The 18898-nt window shown below is 49.9% G+C and overlaps 1 protein-coding gene across 1 annotated transcript in view; it reads left to right on the forward strand.

The window, feature by feature from the left end:
* The first annotated feature begins 1847 nt into the window (after positions 1-1847).
* The window catches only part of LOC137334476 (F-actin-monooxygenase mical2-like), a 140392-nt gene continuing 123341 nt past the window's right edge, over positions 1848-18898 (forward strand). Inside the window, exons 1-3 of the mRNA XM_067999156.1 lie at positions 1848-1969; positions 3157-3350; positions 13360-13469. Coding sequence (XP_067855257.1) covers positions 1848-1969; positions 3157-3350; positions 13360-13469 — 426 coding nt within the window. The remainder of the gene's footprint in view (positions 1970-3156; positions 3351-13359; positions 13470-18898) is intronic.

Here is an 18898-nt window from a genome sequence, read left to right on the forward strand (position 1 = left end):
GTTAAAGATTTAACAGTTTTTAAGCAAGTACAGAGCCAGGGAAAGAGCTGGAGGAAGGGGAGAGGGGAGGAAGGAACAAAAGGGAAGGTCTGTGAAAGGGTAGAGGGGACGAGTGATTAAATGACAAAAGGGATGATGGTGCAAGGCAAGGAGGGTGGGAATGGGACAAGAAACAAAAGATGGGTCTAGAGGAGCTGTGAATGACAACATCAGAACCATTACCTGCACCTGCTGTCTGAGAAAATGGGAGCAGTGATTCTGATCTGAAGTTATTGAAATCAATGTAGAGTCTGGAAGGTTGTAAAGTGCCTAAATGAAAGATGAGGTGCTGTTCCTCGAGCTTCCATTGAGGCCGAGGACAGAGAGGTCATAGTGGGAGTGGGACGGGGAATTAAAATGACAAGTGACCAGCAGGTCAGGGTCACCCTTGTGGACTGAGTGGAAGTGTTCAGCAAAGCGATCACCCAGTCTGCGTTTGGTCTCCCCAGTGTAGAGGAGACCGCAGTGTGAGCAGCAAATACAATATACTAAATTAAAAGAAGTACAAGGAAACCATTGTTTCACCTGGAAGGAGTGTTTGGGGCCCTGGACGGTGGGAAGGAAGGAGGTGAAAGGGCAGGTGTTGCATCTCCTGCACTCGCACGGGAGGTGCCGTGGTTGATGGTGACATCGCGCTGGAGGTGGCGAAAATGGTGGAGGATGATCCGTTGATTGTGAAAGCTGGTGGGTGAGGACCAGGGGGACCCTATCATGGTTCTGGGAAGGAGGCGAAAGGGTGAGGGCAGAAGTGCAGGAAATAGGACGGGCACGGTCGAGGGCCTTGGTTCAGGAAGTGTAGTCAAGGTGGCTGGGAGTCGGTGGGCATATAGTAGATATTGGTTGACGGCCTATCCCCAGAAATCCCCAGATAGAGAAGCTGAGAAAGGGAAGGGAGATGTCGGAGATGGACTGTGTGGAAGCAAAGTTGATGAAATTTTCCAGTTCGGGGCGAGAGCAGGAAACGGCACTGTTACAGTGAGGGAGGGGACCTGAGTAGGACTGGAATAAGGAATGTTCCGTGTATCCCACAAAAAGGGTTCCCATAGCGACACCTTTTTTTGGAGCAAGTGAGCAGAGACCAAGGGGAAGTTGTTCAACGCAAGAACAAGTTCAGCCAGGCGGAGGAGGGTAGTAGTGGATGGGAACTGGTTGGGCCTCCGTTCAAGTAAGAAGCAGCGGGCCCGCAGGCTGTCCTGGTGGAGGATGGAGGTGTAGAGGGACTGGACGTCCATGGTGAAAAGGAGACGGTTAGGGCTGGGGAACTGGAAACTGTTAAAGTGGTGGAGGGCGTCAGCAGAGACTGAACAAGGGGAGAGAAAATAGAGTCGACATAGGAGGAAGTAAGTTCTGTGGGGCAAGAACAGGCTGAAACGATGGGTCTCCCAGGGCAGCACTGTTTGTGGATCTTGGGAAGGAGGTAGAAGTGGGCTGTGTGGGATTGGGGGCCGTGGGGGGAAGATCTCCAGATGAGATGAGGTCAGTGACGGTTTGGGAAACTATGGCTGATGTTCAGCGGTGGGGCCACAGTCCATGGTGAGGTAGGAGGAGGTGTCGGAGAGTTGGCGTTCAGCCTCCGCAAGGTAGAGGTCTGTTCGCCACACAACAACAGCTTGTCAGCAGGTTTAATGACAATGTCAGGGTTAGACCTGAGAGAACGGAGTGCTGCAAGTTCAGAGGGAGGTAGGTTGGTGAGTGAGGGGAGGAGAGAAATTGAGACGGACAATGTTGCGCCGGCAGTTCCCAATAAAATGATGAGGAGAGGATAAGAGGCCAGAGAGAGGGGTCCAGGTAGAACGAGAAATCTGAAGATGGGAGAAAGGGTCTGCTGTGCAGGGGGAAGACTCCTGGCCAAAGAAGTGGGCATGGAGGCAAAGGCAACGGAAGAAGAGCTCAGCATCGTGTCGAGCTCGAAATTCATTGAGGTGGGGGCGTAAGGGGATGAAGCTAAGGCCTTTGCTGAGGACTGATCGTTCAAGGTCAGAGAGCGGAAGGTCAGAGAGGATAGTGACAATATGACAAAGGATGCGATTGGAAGAAAATCCAAATATATTACATCTACTGCATTACCCTTGTCTATACTCCCTGTTACTTCAAAGATTCAATAAGGTTGGTCAAGCATGACTTTCCCTTTTGAAATCTGTGCTGACTATTCTTTGTTATATTTTCATTCTCCAGATGTTTCTCTATTACATCTTTGAGTAAAGATTCCATTATCTTTCCTACCACCAACGTTAAGCTAACTGGTCTATAGTTCCCTGGATTGGTTCTATCTCCCTTTTTAAATATAGGAATCAGCTGTCCACGAGTCCTCTGGTTCTTTTCCCTTTTCTAATGGATTTTTATATCTATGTAATAATACCTCTGCTATCTCTTCCCTAACTTTAATATGTTTGATGGGACAGTGTAGAGGGAACTTTATTCTGTATCGAACCCGTGCTGTACCTGCCCTCGGAGTGTTCGATAGGACAGTGTAGAGGGAGCTTTACTCTGTATCTAACCCGTGCTGTACCTGCCCTGGGAGTGTTTGACGGGACAGTGTAGAGGGAGCTTTACTCTGTATCTAACCCATGCTGTACCTGCCCTGGGAGTGTTTGATGGGACAGTGTAGAGGGAGCTTTACTCTGTATCTAACCCATGCTGTACCTGCCCTGGGAGTGTTTGATGGGACAGTGTAGAGGGAGCTTTACTCTGTATCTAACCCATGCTGTACCTGCCCTGGGAGTGTTTGATGGGACAGTGTAGAGGGAGCTTTACTCTGTATCTAACCCGTGCTGTACCTGCCCTGGGGGTGTTTAATGGGACAGTGTAGAGGGAGTTTTACTCTGTATCTAACCCGTGCTATACCTGCCCTGGGGGTGTTTAATGGGACAGTGTGGAGCGAATTTTACTCTGTATCTAACCCGTGCTGTACGTGTCCTGGGAGTGTTTGATGGGACAGTGTAGAGGGAGCTTTACTCTGTATCTAACCCGTGCTGTACGTGTCCTGGGAGTGTTTGTTGCTGACACTGGGTGCCTGAAATGGGAACTGTTCCTTTCCTTGTGGTGACCTCCCTCACTTTGATGAGTGTGAAATTCAGTGATGAATATAAATCAATGTTCTTTCCCGTTCACCTGCAGAGACTTTACGCAGCTGAACGAGAAGAATGTGGAGAGCAATAACCAGATGGCGTTCGACATTGCCGAGCGGGACTTTGGAATTTCTCCCATAATGACGGGGAAGGAGATGGCCTCGGTGGGTGAACCAGACAAGTTGAGCATGGTCATGTACCTGTCGCAGTTCTACGAAATGCTCAAGGACACGGCCCCAGAGGGTGAGCAGTCGAGATAGATTTGTTAAATTTACAGTGACTACATTTTGGAGACAATGATTTCTAGTTGCAGACAGAGTAAGATGAGGTAGCGTGTGTGTAACCACAGTGTTGCCAGTGACCGCTGAGCGCTGTCAGAGTGGAACTGTGCGGTGTCAGTTTCTGGGTGGGCTCGGAGGAGTGGAACTGTGCGGTGTCAGTTCCTGGGTGGGCTCGGAGGAGTGGAACTGTGCGGTGTCAGTTACTGGGCGGGCTCGGAGGAGTGGAACTGTGCGGTGTCAGTTCCTGGGTGGGCTCGGAGGAGTGGAACTGTGCGGTGTCAGTTCCTGGGTGGGCTCGGAGGAGTGGAACTGTGTGGTGTCAGTTACTGGGTGGGCTCGGAGTAAATGAGAGCTTTTATCAGTGTATATGGACCCTTTATAACGAGGGGGAGTGAATGAGAACTTTTACTAATGTAAAACCAGAGGTTGGGAAAGACAGATTGAACCTCCAACGGAATGAATTGCTAACAGAATGAGGACCTTCAACTGGGAATTTGGTGAGTGTGGGAATTAGGTACAGGAAGGAGGTGCTAAGGGATTTAGCTCAAGACTAAGACTGAGCGGAGAATAAAGGGAGCCACGTGAGGAATCAAAACAAGGCAAGGAGGAGCACAGAAGGTAAGTCAGTAACTCAGTTCATTGGTCATTGTTCTTCGTGGTTCATGTTTTTTAGTGTTTGGTAAGTGTTTCTTTTAGTGGTTAGCGTTTTAGTGTCAGATAAACAGTAAAGTGCCTTAAAGCTAAACAAACAGTTTAAATAACTGCAGCTAATGTAGCAGGAGAGCTGGGGCCCGTCGCATGTACATCCTGTGCTGCGTGGGAACTCCAGAACACTTTGTGTGTCCTGGAAAACCACATGTGCAGGAAGTGCCGCCAACTGCTCGAGCTCAGACTTTCTCGGCTTGAGGGGCAGCTTGCATCATTACAGTGCACACAGGAAGCTGAGTGTTTCATGGATAGCACGTTTCAGGAGGTGGTCACCCCGCAGCTACAGAAAGTTCAGGCGGAGAGGGAGTAGTTGACCACCAGACAGACTAGGAGGGGCAGGCAGTGCAGGAGTCCCCTGGGATTGTGGCACTCACTAACCGGTATTCAGTGCTGAAACCAGTGAGGGTGTTGACACCTCAGGGGAGTGCAGTCAGGAGCAACTCCACGGCTCCGTGGGAGACTCGGCTGCACAGGGGGGCAAAATAAATGCAGTTGTTAAAGGGGATTTGATAGTCGGGGGATAGACAGGTGTTTCTGCAACCGTCGACGTGAGTCCTGCATGGTGTGTTGCCTCCCTGGTGCCAGAGTAAAGGACATCACTGAGAGGGTGCAGAACATTTTGAGGGGGGAAGGGGAGCAGCCAGAAGTCGTGGGAACCAATGACATAGAAAGGAAAGGGGTGGAGGTCCTACAGTCAGAGATTCAGGAGCTCGGGAGGATGTTAAAAAGCAGGACCTCAAAGATAGTAATCCTTGGATTATTCCCAGTGCCACGCGCTAGTGAGTGTAGGAATAGGAGGATAAGACAGGTTAATGCGTGGCTGGAGAAATGGTGCAGGAGGGAGGGCATCAGATTCCTGGGACCAGTTCTGGGGCAGGAGGGATCTGTTCAAGACGGATGGGTTGCACCTCAACAGAGCTGGGACCAATGTCCTCACGGGGAGGTTCACTCGTGCTGTGGGGAGGGTTTAAACTAATTTGGCAGGGGGAGGGGCACCAGGATGAAACATTAGAGAGGAGACACAAGGTGCACAGAGGACTGGGAAGGACAAGTAGGACTAGAGTAAAGAATAGTTCAGAAATAGGAGGGGTCAGACAGGGGGCAAATGTGAGGCAGTCTCAGATGAATTTGGAGTGCATGTGCAGAAAAGCACGTAGTGCAGTGAATAAGGTTCGTGAGCTACAGACTCAAGTCGCCACATGGGATTATAATATAGTGGCAATAAGAGAGACCTGACTGAAAGAAGGGAAGGATCGGGAGCTTAATATTCCTGGTTACAAGATATTCAGGGAAGAAAGGAGGGGGTGGGAATATTGATCAAAGAAACTATTATAGCACTGGAAAGGGATGATGTCGTTGAGGGGTCAAAGACAGAATCTATTTGGTTAGAATTAAGGAACAATAGAGGAGCTACCACACTACTGGGTACACATAGTGAACCCATCTGGTTCATTAATGCCCTTTAGGGAAGGAAACCTGCCGTCCTTACCCGGTCTGGCCTATATGTGACTCCAGACCCACAGCAATGTGGTTGATTCTTAATTGCCCTCTGAAATGGCCTAGCAAGCCATTCAGTTATAAAATCTCGCGACAAAAAGTCAGAATAAGAATAAAACCGGACGGACCACCCGGCATCGGACCACCAGGCACCAGACACGACAAAGGCAAACCAAGCCCAGTCGACCCTGCAAAGTCCTCCTCACTAACATCTGGGGACTTGTGCCAAAATTGGGAGAGCTGTCCCACAGACTAGTCAAGCAACAGCCTGACATAGCCATACTCACAGAATCATACCTTTCAGCCAACGTTCCAGACGCTTCCATCACCATCCCTGGGTATGTCCTACCCCACCGGCAGGACAGACCCACCAGAGGTAGTGGTACAGTGATATACAGTCAGGAGGGAGTGGCCCTGGAAATCCTCAACATTGACTCCGGACCCCATGAAATCTCATGGCATCGGGTCAAACATGGGCAAGGAAACCTCCTGCTGATTACCACCTACCGCCCTCCCTCAGCTGATGAATCAGTCCTCCTCCATGTTGAGCACCACTTGGAGGAAGCACTGAGGGTAGCAAGTGCACAAAATGTACTCTGGGTGGGGGACTTCAATGTCCATCATCAAGAGTGGCTCGGTAGCATCATTACTGACCAAGCTGGCCGAGTCCTGAAGGACATAGCTGCCAGACTGGGCCTGAGGCAGGTGGTGAGCGAACCAACACGAGGGAAAAACCTACTTGACCTCGTCCACACCAATCTACCAGTCGAAGATGCATCTGTCCATGACAGTATTGGTAGGAGTGACCACCGCACAGTCCTCGTGGAGACGAAGTCCCTTCTGCACACTGAGGACACCATCCAATGTGTTGTGTGGCACTACCACAGTGCTAAATGGGATAGATTCAGAACAGATCTAGCAGCTCAAAAATGGGCATTTATGAGGCGCTGTGGGCCATCAGCAGCAGCAGCCGAATTGTTTTCCAGCACAATCTGTAACCTCATGGCCCGGCATATTCCTCACTCTACCATTACCAACAAGCCAGGGGATCAACCCTGGTTCAATGAGGAGTGCAGAAGAGCATGCCAGGAGCAGCACCAGGCGTACCTAAAAATGAGGTGCCAACCTGGTGAAGCTACAACTCAGGACTACATGCGATGCTAAACAGCGGAAACAACATGCTATAGACAGACCTAAGCGATTCCACAACCAACGGATCAGATCAGAGCTCTGCAGTCCTGCCACATCCAGTCGTGAATGGTGGTGAACAATTGAACAACTAATGGGAGGAGGAGGCTCTGTAAACATCCCCATCCTCAATGATGGTGGAGTCCAGCACGTGAGTGCAAAAGACAAGGCTGAAGCGTTTGCAACCATCTTCAGCCAGAAGTGCCGAGTGGATGATCCATCTCGGCCTCCTCCCGATATCCCCACCATCACAGAAGCCAGTCTTCAGCCAATTCGATTCACTCCACGTGATATCAAGAAACGGCTGAGTGCACCGGATACAACAAACGCTGTGGGCCCCGACAACATCCCAGCTGTAGTGCTGAAGACTTGTGCTCCAGAACTTGCTGTGCCTCCATCCAAGCTGTTCCAGTACAGCTACAATCTACCCGACAATGTGGAAAATTGCCCAGGTATGTCCTGTCCTCAAAAAGCAGGACAAATCCAATCCGGCCAATTACCGCCCCACCAGTCTACTCTCAATCATCAGCAAAATGATGGAAGGTGTCTTCGACAGTGCTATCAAGCGGCACTTACTCACCAATAACCTGCTCACCGATGCTCAGTTTGGGTTCCACCAGGACCACTCGGCTCCAGACCTCATTACAGCCTTGGTCCAAGCATGGACAAAAGAGCTGAATTCCAGAGGTGAGGTGAGAGTGACTGCCTTTGACATCAAGGCAGTATTTGACCGAGTGTGGCACCAAGGAGCCTTAGTAAAATTGAAGTCAATGGGAATCAGGGGTTAAACTCTCCAGTGGCTGGAGTCATACCTGGCACAAAGGAAGATGGTAGTGGTTGTTGGAGGCCAATCATCTCAGCCCCAGGGCATTGCTGCAGGAGTTCCTCAGGGCAGTGTCCTAGGCCCAACCATCTTCAGCTGCTTCATCAATGACCTTCCCTCCATCATAAGGTCAGAAATGGGGATGTTCGCTGATGATTGCACAGTGTTCAGTTCCATTCGCAACCCCTCAAATAATGAAGCAGTCTGAGCCCACATGCAGCAAGACCTGGACAACATCCAGGCTTGGGCTGATAAGTAGCAAGTAACATTCGCACCAGACAAGTGCCAGGCAATGACCATCTCCAACAAGAGAGAGTCTAACCACCTTCCTTTGACATTCAACGGCATTACCATCGCCGAATCCCCCACATCAACATCCTGAGGGTCACCATTGACCAGAAACTTAACTGGACCAGCCATATAAATACTGTGGCTACAAGAGCAGGTCAGAGGCTGGGTATTCTGCGGCGAGTGACTCACCTCCTGACTCCCCAAAGCCTTTCCACCATCTACAAGGCACAAGTCAGGAGTGTGATGGAATACTCTCCACTTGCTTGGATGAGTGCAGCTCCAACAACACTCATGAAGCTCGATACCATCCTGGTCAAAGCAGCCAGCTTGATTGGCACACCATCCACCACCCTAAACATTCACTCCCTTCACCACCGGCGCACTGTGGCTGCAGTGTGTACCATCCACAGGATGCACTGCAGCAACTCGCCAAGGCTTCTTCGACAGCACCTTCCAAACCCACGACCTCTACCACCTAGAAGGACAAGGGCAGCAGGCACATAGGAACAACACCACCTGTATGTTCCCTTCCAAGTCACACACCATCCCGACTTGGAAATATATCACCGTTCCTTTGTTGTCGCTGGGTCAAAATCCTGGACTTCCCTACCTAACAGCACTGTGAGAGAACCTTCACCACATGGACTGCAGCGGTTCAAGTAGACGGCTCACCACCACCTTCTCAAGGGCAATTAGGGATGGGCAATAAATGCTGGCCTTTCCAGCGATGCCCACATCGCATGAATGAATAAAAAAATATACTATCGGCCACCAAATAGTGGGAAAGGGATAGAGGAGCAAATTACAGAAAGATGGAAGAACTACAGAGCATTGATAATGGGGGATTTCAATTATCCCAATATGGACTGGGATAGTAATAGTGTAAAGAGGAAAGAGGAGGAGGAATTTCTGAAATGTATACAAGAGAACTTTCTTGATCCGTTTGTTTCCAGCCCAAAGAGGAAGGAAGCAGTGCTGGATCTGGTTCTGGGGAATGAAGTCAGGCAAATGGAGCATGTTTCAGTGGGGAAGCATTTGGGGAACAGTGATCACAATATCATCAGGTTTAGAATAGTTATGGAAAAGGACAAGGAACAATCAAATGTGAAAATGTTTAACTGGAGGTGGGATAATTTCAGTGAGTTAAAAAGGGATCTTGCCCTGGAGGATTGGAATCAAAAATTGGCAGGCAAAACAGTAATTAAACAATGGGAGGCCTTCAAGGAGGAGTTGGTTTGGGTACAGGGTAAACATGTTCCCTACGAGGGGGAAAGGAAGGGCATCCAAAACTGATATAGAGATTAAAATGAAACAGAAAAATACAGAAAGCACAGAGGGGATCTGAAAAAGAGAATAAGAGGGGCTAAGAGAGAGTATGAGAATAGATTCGGGGCTAACAGAAAAGGGAACCCAAAAGTCTTTTATAAACATGTAAATAGTAAAATGGTCATCAAAGGAAGTGTAGGCCCGATTAAGGACAAAAAAGAGATGGCTGAGGTATTAAATGAATACTTCACATACTGCATACAGTTTTGGTGTCCATACTTAAGAAAAGACATACTTGCTCTCGAGGCAGTACAAAGAAGGTTCACTCGGTTAATCCCGGGGATGAGGGGGTGGACATATGAGGAGAGGTTGAGTAGATTGGGACTCTACTCATTGGAGTTCAGAAGAATGAGAGGCGATCTTATTGAAACATATAAGATTGTGAAGGGGCTTGATCGGGTGGATGCGGTAAGGATGTTCCCAAGGATGGGTGAAACTAGAACTAGGGGGCATAATCTTAGAATAAGGGGCTGCTCTTTCAAAACTGAGATGAGGAGAAACTTCTTCACTCAGAGGGTAGTAGGTCTGTGGAATTTGCTGCCCCAGGAAGCTATGGAAGCTACATCATTAAATAAATTTAAAACAGAAATAGACAGTTTCCTAGAAGTAAAGGGAATTAGGGGTTACGGGGAGCGGGCAGGAAATTGAACATGAATTTAGATTTGAGGTTAGGATCAGATCAGCCTTGATCTTATTGAATGGCGGAGCAGGCTCGAGGGGCCGATTGGCCTACTGCTTGTTTTTCTTATGTTCTTATGTTCTTCACTAGAGAAGAGGATGCTGCCATTCTAGCAGTAAAGGAGGAGGAAGTAGTGATATTGGATAGGATAAAAATAGATAAAGAGGAGGTACTTAAAAGATTGGCAGTACTCAAAGTAGAAAAGTCACCCAGTCCGGATGGGATGCATCCCAGGTTACTGAGGGAAGGAAGAGTGCAAATTGCAGAGGCTCTGGCCACAATCTTCCAATTCTCCTTAGATATGGGGAGGACTGGAGGATTGCAAATGTTACACCCCTGTTCAAAAAAGGGGAGAGGGATAAACCCGGCAATTAGAGGCTGGGTCAGCTAACGTCGGTGGTGGAGAAACTTTTAGAGACAATAATCTGGGACAAAATTAATTGGCACTTGGAAAAGTCTGGGCTAATAAATAAAAGTCAGCACGGATTTGTTAAAGGAAAATTGTGTTTGTCCTTACCGCATCCACCCGATCAAGCCCCTTCACAATCTTATATGTTTCAATAAGATCGCCTCTCATTCTTCTGAACTCCAATGAGTAGAGTCCCAATCTACTCAACCTCTCCTCATATGTCCGCCCCCTCATCCCCGGGATTAACCGAGTGAACCTTCTTTGTACTGCCTCGAGAGCAAGTATGTCTTTTCTTAACTTGATTGAGTTCTTTGATGAAGTAACGGAGAGGATTGATGAGGGTAATGCGGTTGATGTGTGTATGGACTTTCACAAGGCGTTTGATAAAGTACCACATAATAGACTTGTTAGCAAAATTAAAGCCCATGGGATTAATGGGACAGTGTCAGCGTGGATACAAAATTGGCTAAGGGACAGAAAACAGAGAGCAGTGGTGAATGGTTGTTTTTCAGACTTGAGGGAAGTATACAGTGGTGTTCCCCAGGGGTCAGTATTAGGACCACTGCTCTTTTGATATATATTAATGACCTGGACTTGGGTATAGAGGGTATAATTTTAAAGTTTGCAGATGACACGAAACTTGGAAATGTAGTAAACAATGTGGAGGATAGTAACAGACTTCAGGAGGACATAGACAGACTGGTGAAATGGACAGATACATGGCAAGTGAAATTTAACGCAGAGAAGTGTGAAGTGATACATTTTGGTAGGAAGAATGAGGAGAGGCAATATAAACTGAAGGGTACAATTTTAAACGGGGTGGAGGAACAGAGAGACCTGAGGGTGTACACACACTAATCTTTGAAGGTGGCAGGACAAGTTGAGAGGCTGTTGAAAAAGCATATGGGATCCTGGGCTTCATTAATAGAGGCACAGAGTACAAAAGCAAGGAAGTTATGGTAAACCTTTATAAATCACTGGGTTAGGCCTCAGCTGGAGTATTGTGTTCAATTCTGGGCACCACATTTTAGGAAGGATGTGAAGAGAGTGCAAGAAAGATTTACTGGAATGATTCCAGGGATGAGGGACTACAGTTATATGGAGAGACTGGAGAATCTGGGCTTGTTCTCCTTGGAACAGAGAAGGTTAAGCGGAGATTTGATAGAGGTGTTCAAAATCATGAAGGGTTTTGATAGAGTAAATAACGAGAAACTGTTTCCAGTGGCAGAAGGGTCGGTAACCAGAGGACACACATTTAAGGTAATTGGCAAAAGAGCCAGAGGCGAGATGAGGGAATATTTTTTTACTCAGCGAGTTGTAATGATCTGGAATGCGCTGCCTGAAAGGGCGGTGGAAGCAGATTCAATAATAACTTTCAAAAGGGAATTGGATAAATACTTGAAGGGAAAAAATTTACAGGGCTGTGGGGAAAGAGCAAGGAAGTGGGATTAATTGGAGAGCTCTTTCAAAGAGCCGGCGCAGGCACGATGGGCCAAATGGCCTGCTCCTCTGCTGTAGCTACTATGATATTATAATATGGGCCCTTTGTAACTGGAGGGGGTGCTCGCGGTTTTACCAGTGTCTATGGACCCTTTGGGGAGTTAATAAGAACTCTTACCATTGTATATGGATTATCTTTAACTATAGGGCGGAGTTAATGAGAAATTTTATCATTGTATATAGACTATGGGCGCTAAATTGGGTCGTGTAGCACCCGTTGTTTCGGCCTCTCTGACATCCAAGATGGCGTTTTGGATGCACACGCACGTTTCCAGTGTGATGTGCGCCAGACGCCATATTGGTATAGGAGTTAGCTCAGGTGCAGATAATGAACGCTGGAATCATGTAAAGCAGGGAGAAAATGGATCCAATCAGTGTGCAACGCTGATTTAAAGTGATAGACACCATTTTGGGACTTAACGCTCAACTCAACTCAACTTAACCCCAACCAGTGCTATTTAAAGGGACCATGCAGGATTTACAAGATTTACAGTTTAGTGGCTGGATTATTGTCTCTGACTGCCGAGACATTTGTAACTGTTTTTGGAGGTCTCCTAGACTTGAATACTAGGACCCGGGGACATAGCCGAACATTTAGAGCCAGAACGTGCAGGAGTGAAGTTAGGAAATGCTTCTACACGCAAAGGGTGGGAGACATTTGGAACTCTCTTCTGCAGACGACAGTTGATGCTAGCGCACTTGTGAATGTTAAATCTGAGATTGATAGATTTCTGTGAACCAAGGGTGTTAAGGGATATGGGGCTAAGGCAGGTATATGGAGTTAGGTCACAGGTCCACCATGGTCTCATTGAATGGTGGAACAGGCTCGAGGGGCTAAATGCCACTGCCACGTGCTACTTCCTGATATGTGCCACCTTCTCCTGCAAGAAAGCGGAACATGTGTCTGGGTGATGAGCCTGTCATGGTTGAATAGCTGCCAGTGTGTGTGGCCTGTGAGTTATGGGTGGGTGGCTTGCAACAGTGGTAATGTGTGAGGATGAGAGGAAGCATCTGATTGGGAGAATTGAGTACTGATGAAAAGAGTTTATTGGTGTGTGGGTGATGGGGGTGTAGTGCATGGTGTAGTTGGTTGGAGACGCCACTTGACAGCTGACCTCACTCACCTTGACCACTCACGTCAAAGCACTGAACTTCTTCCTGCACTGCATCCACGTTCATGATACTGTGCGCCTATCCAATTATTCCCCCTAAATGTAACTGGAGGGGGAGTTAATGAGAAGTTTTACCTGTGTATATGGGTCCTCTGTAACTGGAGGGGGAGTTAATGAGAAGTTTTACCTGTGTATATGGGTCCTCTGTAACTGGAGGGGGAGTTAATGGGAAGTTTTACCTGTGTATATGGGTCCTCTGTAACTGGAGGGGGAGTTAATGGGAACTGTTCACTGACTTTGAGTTACTTATTGGATGATTGGTAGATTTATGACCTGTTGTGGGAGCTTCAATCTGTTCAGTTCAGTGTCTACAGTCACTGGGGTTCAAAACCTGTGCATGCTTCAAAATATTTATGGACTTTTGTTTCCTCTTCACAGAGTATCTGCTGGGATTTTACGATAAGTCCAATATTGGGACTGCTACGAAATCGCCCATTTCATTCCTCAGCAGGCTGGGACAGACCATCACTCGCAAGCGAGGACCGAGGGTAAGCTGTTGGCAGGGTGGGGATCTTTGCGGGCTGACTGGAATCTGCGCCTCCGATTGATCACTATTACCCGTTGAGTCTTCTTGTGACCAACGTGTTAAAAAAAATGAAAAGAAACAACTAGTTCAACCAGGAGATAATGATAGATTTGCCTCTGAAGCTTAGTTTTAAAAAGCTGTGGATTGTAGGAGGGAGGTGAGGAGCTTCACTGTTCAACATCCTGCTGCCCAGGTGGAGTGAACTTCCATAATGTGGTGATCAAAGTGAGAGTGAGAGACGGACACTAAAAGAGGACCAGGCAACCAGCCTAGGACACTGCAACATTCACTGTGTTCACTAGTGTCCACTCCCCCACTCCGCACTGTATTCACTAGTGTCCACTCCCCCCACTCCGCACTGTGTTCACTGGTGTCCACTCCCTCACTCCGCACTGTGTTCACTAGTGTCCACTCACCCACTCCGCACTGTGTTCAGTGGTGTCCACTCCTCCGCTCCCCACTGTGTTCACTAGTGTTCACTCCTCAACTCCGCACTGTGTTCACTCGTGTCCACTCCCCCACTCCGCACTGTGTTCACTGGTGTCCACTCCTCCACTCCCCACTGTGTTCACTAGTGTTCACTCCTCCACTCCGCACTGTGTTCACTAGTGTCCACTCCCCCACTCCCCACTGTATTCACTAGTGTCCACTCCCCCACTCCCCACTGTATTCACTAGTGTCCACTCCGCACTGTATTCACTAGTGTCCGCTCCTCCACTCCGCACTGTGTTCACTAGTGTCCACTCCCCCACTCCCCACTGTATTCACTAGTGTCCACTCCCCCACTCCGCACTGTATTCACTGATGTCCACTCCCCCACTCCGCACTGTATTCACTCCTGTTCACTCCCCCACTCCGCACTGTGTTCACTGGTGTCCACTCCCCCACTCCGCACTGTATTCACTCCTGTCCACTCCCCCACTCCGCACTGTATTCACTCCTGTCCACTCCCCCACTCCGCACTGTGTTCACTGATGTCCACTCCCCCACTCCGCACTGTATTCACTCCTGTTCACTCCCCCACTCCGCACTGTATTCACTCCTGTCCACTCCCCCAACTCCGCACTGTGTTCACTGGTGTCCACTCCCCCACTCCGCACTGTATTCACTCCTGTCCACTCCCCCACTCCGCACTGTATTCACTCCTGTCCACTCCCCCACTCCGCACTGTGTTCACTGATGTCCACTCCCCCACTCCGCACTGTATTCACTCCTGTCCACTCCCCCACTCCGCACTGTGTTCACTGGTGTCCACTCCCCCACTCCGCACTGTATTCACTCCTGTCCACTCCCCCAACTCCGCACTGTGTTCACTAGTGTCCACTCCCCCACTCCGCACTGTATTCACTCCTGTCCACTCCCCCAACTCCGCACTGTGTTCACTGGTGTCCACTCCCTCACTCCGCACTGTATTCACTCCTGTCCACTCCCCCAACTCCGCACTGTGTTCACTAGTGTCCACTCCCCCACTCCGCACTGTATTCACTCCTGTCCACTCCCCCAACTCCGCACTGTGTTCACTAGTGTCCACTCCCCCACTCCGCACTGTATTCACTCCTGTCCACTCCCCCAACTCCGCACTGTGTTCACTGATGTCCACTCCCCCACTCCGCACTGTATTCACTCCTGTCCACTCCCCCACTCCGCACTGTGTTCACTGGTGTCCACTCCCCCACTCCGCACTGTATTCACTCCTGTCCACTCCCCCAACTCCGCACTGTGTTCACTAGTGTCCACTCCCCCACTCCGCACTGTATTCACTCCTGTCCACTCCCCCAACTCCGCACTGTGTTCACTGGTGTCCACTCCCCCACTCCGCACTGTATTCACTCCTGTCCACTCCCCCAACTCCGCACTGTGTTCACTAGTGTCCACTCCCCCACTCCGCACTGTATTCACTCCTGTCCACTCCCCCAACTCCGCACTGTGTTCACTGGTGTCCACTCCCCCCACTCCGCACTGTGTTCACTGGTGTCCACTCCCCCCACTCCGCACTGTGTTCACTAGTGTCCACTCCCCCACTCCGCACTGTGTTCACTAGTGTCCACTCCCCCACTCCGCACTGTGTTCACTGGTGTCCACTCCCCCACTCCGCACTGTATTCACTCCTGTCCACTCCCCCAACTCCGCACTGTGTTCACTGGTGTCCACTCCCTCACTCCGCACTGTATTCACTGGTGTCCACTCCCCCCACTCCGCACTGTGTTCACTGGTGTCCACTCCCCCCACTCCGCACTGTGTTCACTAGTGTCCACTCCCCCACTCCGCACTGTGTTCACTAGTGTCCACTCCCCCCACTCCGCACTGTGTTCACTAGTGTCCACTCCCCCACTCCGCACTGTGTTCACTGGTGTCCACTCCCCCCACTCCGCACTGTGTTCACTAGTGTCCACTCCCCCACTCCGCACTGTATTCACTCCTGTCCACTCCCCCCACTCCGCACTGTGTTCACTGGTGTCCACTCCCTCACTCCGCACTGTATTCACTGGTGTCCACTCCCCCCACTCCGCACTGTGTTCACTGGTGTCCACTCCCCCCACTCCGCACTGTGTTCACTAGTGTCCACTCCCCCACTCCGCACTGTGTTCACTGGTGTCCACTCCCCCCACTCCGCACTGTATTCACTCCTGTCCACTCCCCCCACTCCGCACTGTGTTCACTGGTGTCCACTCCCCCCACTCCGCACTGTATTCACTCCTGTCCACTCCCCCACTCCCCACTGTGTTCACTAGTGTCCACTCCCCACTGTATTCACTGGTGTCCACTCCCCACTCCCCACTGTATTCACTGGTGTCCACTCCTCCACTCCGCACTGTATTCACTAGTGTCCACTCCTCCACGCCGCACTGTGTTCACTGGTGTCCACTCCCCCACTCCCCACTGTATTCACTAGTGTCCACTCCTCCACTCCCCACTGTATTCACTAGTGTCCACTCCTCCACTCCGCACTGTATTCACTAGTGTCCACTCCTCCACTCCGCACTGTATTCACTAGTGGCCACTCCTCCACTCCGCACTGTGTTCACTAGTGTCCACTCCTACACTCCGCACTGTATTCACTAGTGTCCACTCCCCCCACTCCGCACTGTATTCACTAGTGTCCACTCCCCACTGTATTCACTAGTGTCCACTCCGCACTGTATTCACTAGTGTCCACTCCCCCACTCCCCACTGTGTTCACTCCTGTCCACTCCCCCCACTCCCCACTGTGTTCACTAGTGTCCACTCCTACACTCCGCACTGTATTCACTAGTGTCCACTCCCCCCACTCCGCACTGTATTCACTAGTGTCCACTCCTACACTCCGCACTGTATTCACTAGTGTCCACTCCCCACTGTATTCACTAGTGTCCACTCCGCACTGTATTCACTAGTGTCCACTCCCCACTGTATTCACTAGTGTCCACTCCCCACTGTATTCACTAGTGTCCACTCCCCCACTCCCCACTGTGTTCACTCCTGTCCACTCCCCCCACTCCCCACTGTGTTCACTCCTGTCCACTCCCCCCCCTCCCCACTGCGCTCACTAGTGTCCACTCCCCCACTCCCCACTGTGCTCACTGGTGTCCACCCCCCTCCCCACTGTGCTCACTAGTGTCCACTCCCCCCACTCCCCACTGTGCTCACTAGTGTCCACTCCTCCCCTTCCCCACTGCGCTCACTAGTGTCCACTCCCCCCTCCCCACTGTGCTCACTAGTGTCCACTCCCCCTCCCCACTGTGCTCACTTGTGTCCACTCCCCCTCCCCACTGTGCTCACTTGTGTCCACTCCCCCTCCCCACTGTGCTCACTAGTGTCCACTCCTCCCCTCCCCACTGTGCTCACTAGTGTCCACTCCTCCCCTCCCCACTGTGCTCACTAGTGTCCACTCCCCCCCACTGTGCTCACTAGTGTCCACTCCCCCTCCCCACTGTGCTCACTAGTGTCCACTCCCCCACTGCGCTCACTAGTGTCCACTCCCCCCACTGTGCTCACTAGTGTCCACTCCTCCCCCTCCTCACTGTGCTCACTAGTGTCCACCCCACCCCACTGTGCTCACTAGTGTCCACTCCCCCTCCCCACTGCGCTCACTAGTGTCCACTCCTCCCCCTCCCCACTGTGCTCACTAGTGTCCACTCCCCCCCCCCCCACTCCCCACTGGGGTTCATTGAGCATACAACAAGGCAGTTTAGGGGAAAATTTTGTTTGTGGGTCGTCTATCATAGACATTACTGCACCAATGGAGGCCATTCAGCCCATCACGACTCTGTCAGTGCTAGCTCTTTAACTGCAGCTGTTCGCTCTAATCCCATTTCCATGTGTTCTTTTTTATTCTTCCTTTTCAAATGCTTATCCAATTGCCTTTTGTAGTCTGTTCCAAAAATGAAAGATCTTGCATTTATATGGAGCCTTTAGGGAACTGCGGCAGCCTATTTGTGCAGAGCAAGATCCCACAAACAGCTATGAGATAAATGTCCAGCTATCTTTTTTAGTGATGTTGGTTGAGGGATAAATATTGTCCAGGACTGGGGAGAGCTCCACTTTTCACATCGTTCACCTGACGAAGGAGGAAGCCTCCGAAAGCTTGTGAATTTAAAATAAAATTGCTGGACTATAACTTGGTGTTGTAAAATTGTTTACAATTGTCAACCCCAGTCCATCACCGGCATCTCCACATCATCTCCATATTCAGCAGCACTTCCTGTGTACATGTTCTCCATCTATGGCTCAGAATTGCACAGGCCTTTTTTGTGGCCTTTTCTGCCATCACTCCCACCACAAGGGTCTTTGTATCTCACTCTGAGATCCCTGCTCCTGCACTCTGTGAAGGATCTCACTGTTGGGGGTGAGTTTCCTTTCATGGCCCTCTCCGCCCACCTGCATCCTTAACTTTCTGCTCATAGTTTGCTGACCTTACTGTCAATCCTCTGTTGCCAATGTCTGTCACTCGTACAAATGAAATGTTCTCAGTACAGATCATTGGATAGTATCACTCCCACATCCCATCAATCTACAATACATCCACTTACCGCCAATCTGTCTCTGAACCAGCTCTCTCCCGTGCAATTACATTTCCTGATAATACCAGCTGCCATAATTTTCCTAACAAGTCTTTCATGTGGCACGATATCAAATGCCTTCTGATTATCCATCTGCAATATATGACCTTTACATACGATTTCCTTAAAAAAAAAATCAATTAAAATAGTCAAACACAACTTGCCCTTTGTTAACTGCCCCTGCTCACTAGCCTGATTAGCCCCCTGCTCACTATCCCTAATTAGCCCCCTGCTCACTATCCCTAATTAGCCCCCTGCTCACTATCCCTAATTAGCCCCCTGCTCACTATCCCTAATTAGCCCCCTGCTCACTATCCCGAATTAGCCCCCTGCTCACTATCCCTAATTAGCC

The sequence above is a fragment of the Heptranchias perlo genome, chromosome 18, assembly GCF_035084215.1.
Source record: "Heptranchias perlo isolate sHepPer1 chromosome 18, sHepPer1.hap1, whole genome shotgun sequence".
Taxonomy (NCBI): domain Eukaryota; kingdom Metazoa; phylum Chordata; class Chondrichthyes; order Hexanchiformes; family Hexanchidae; genus Heptranchias; species Heptranchias perlo.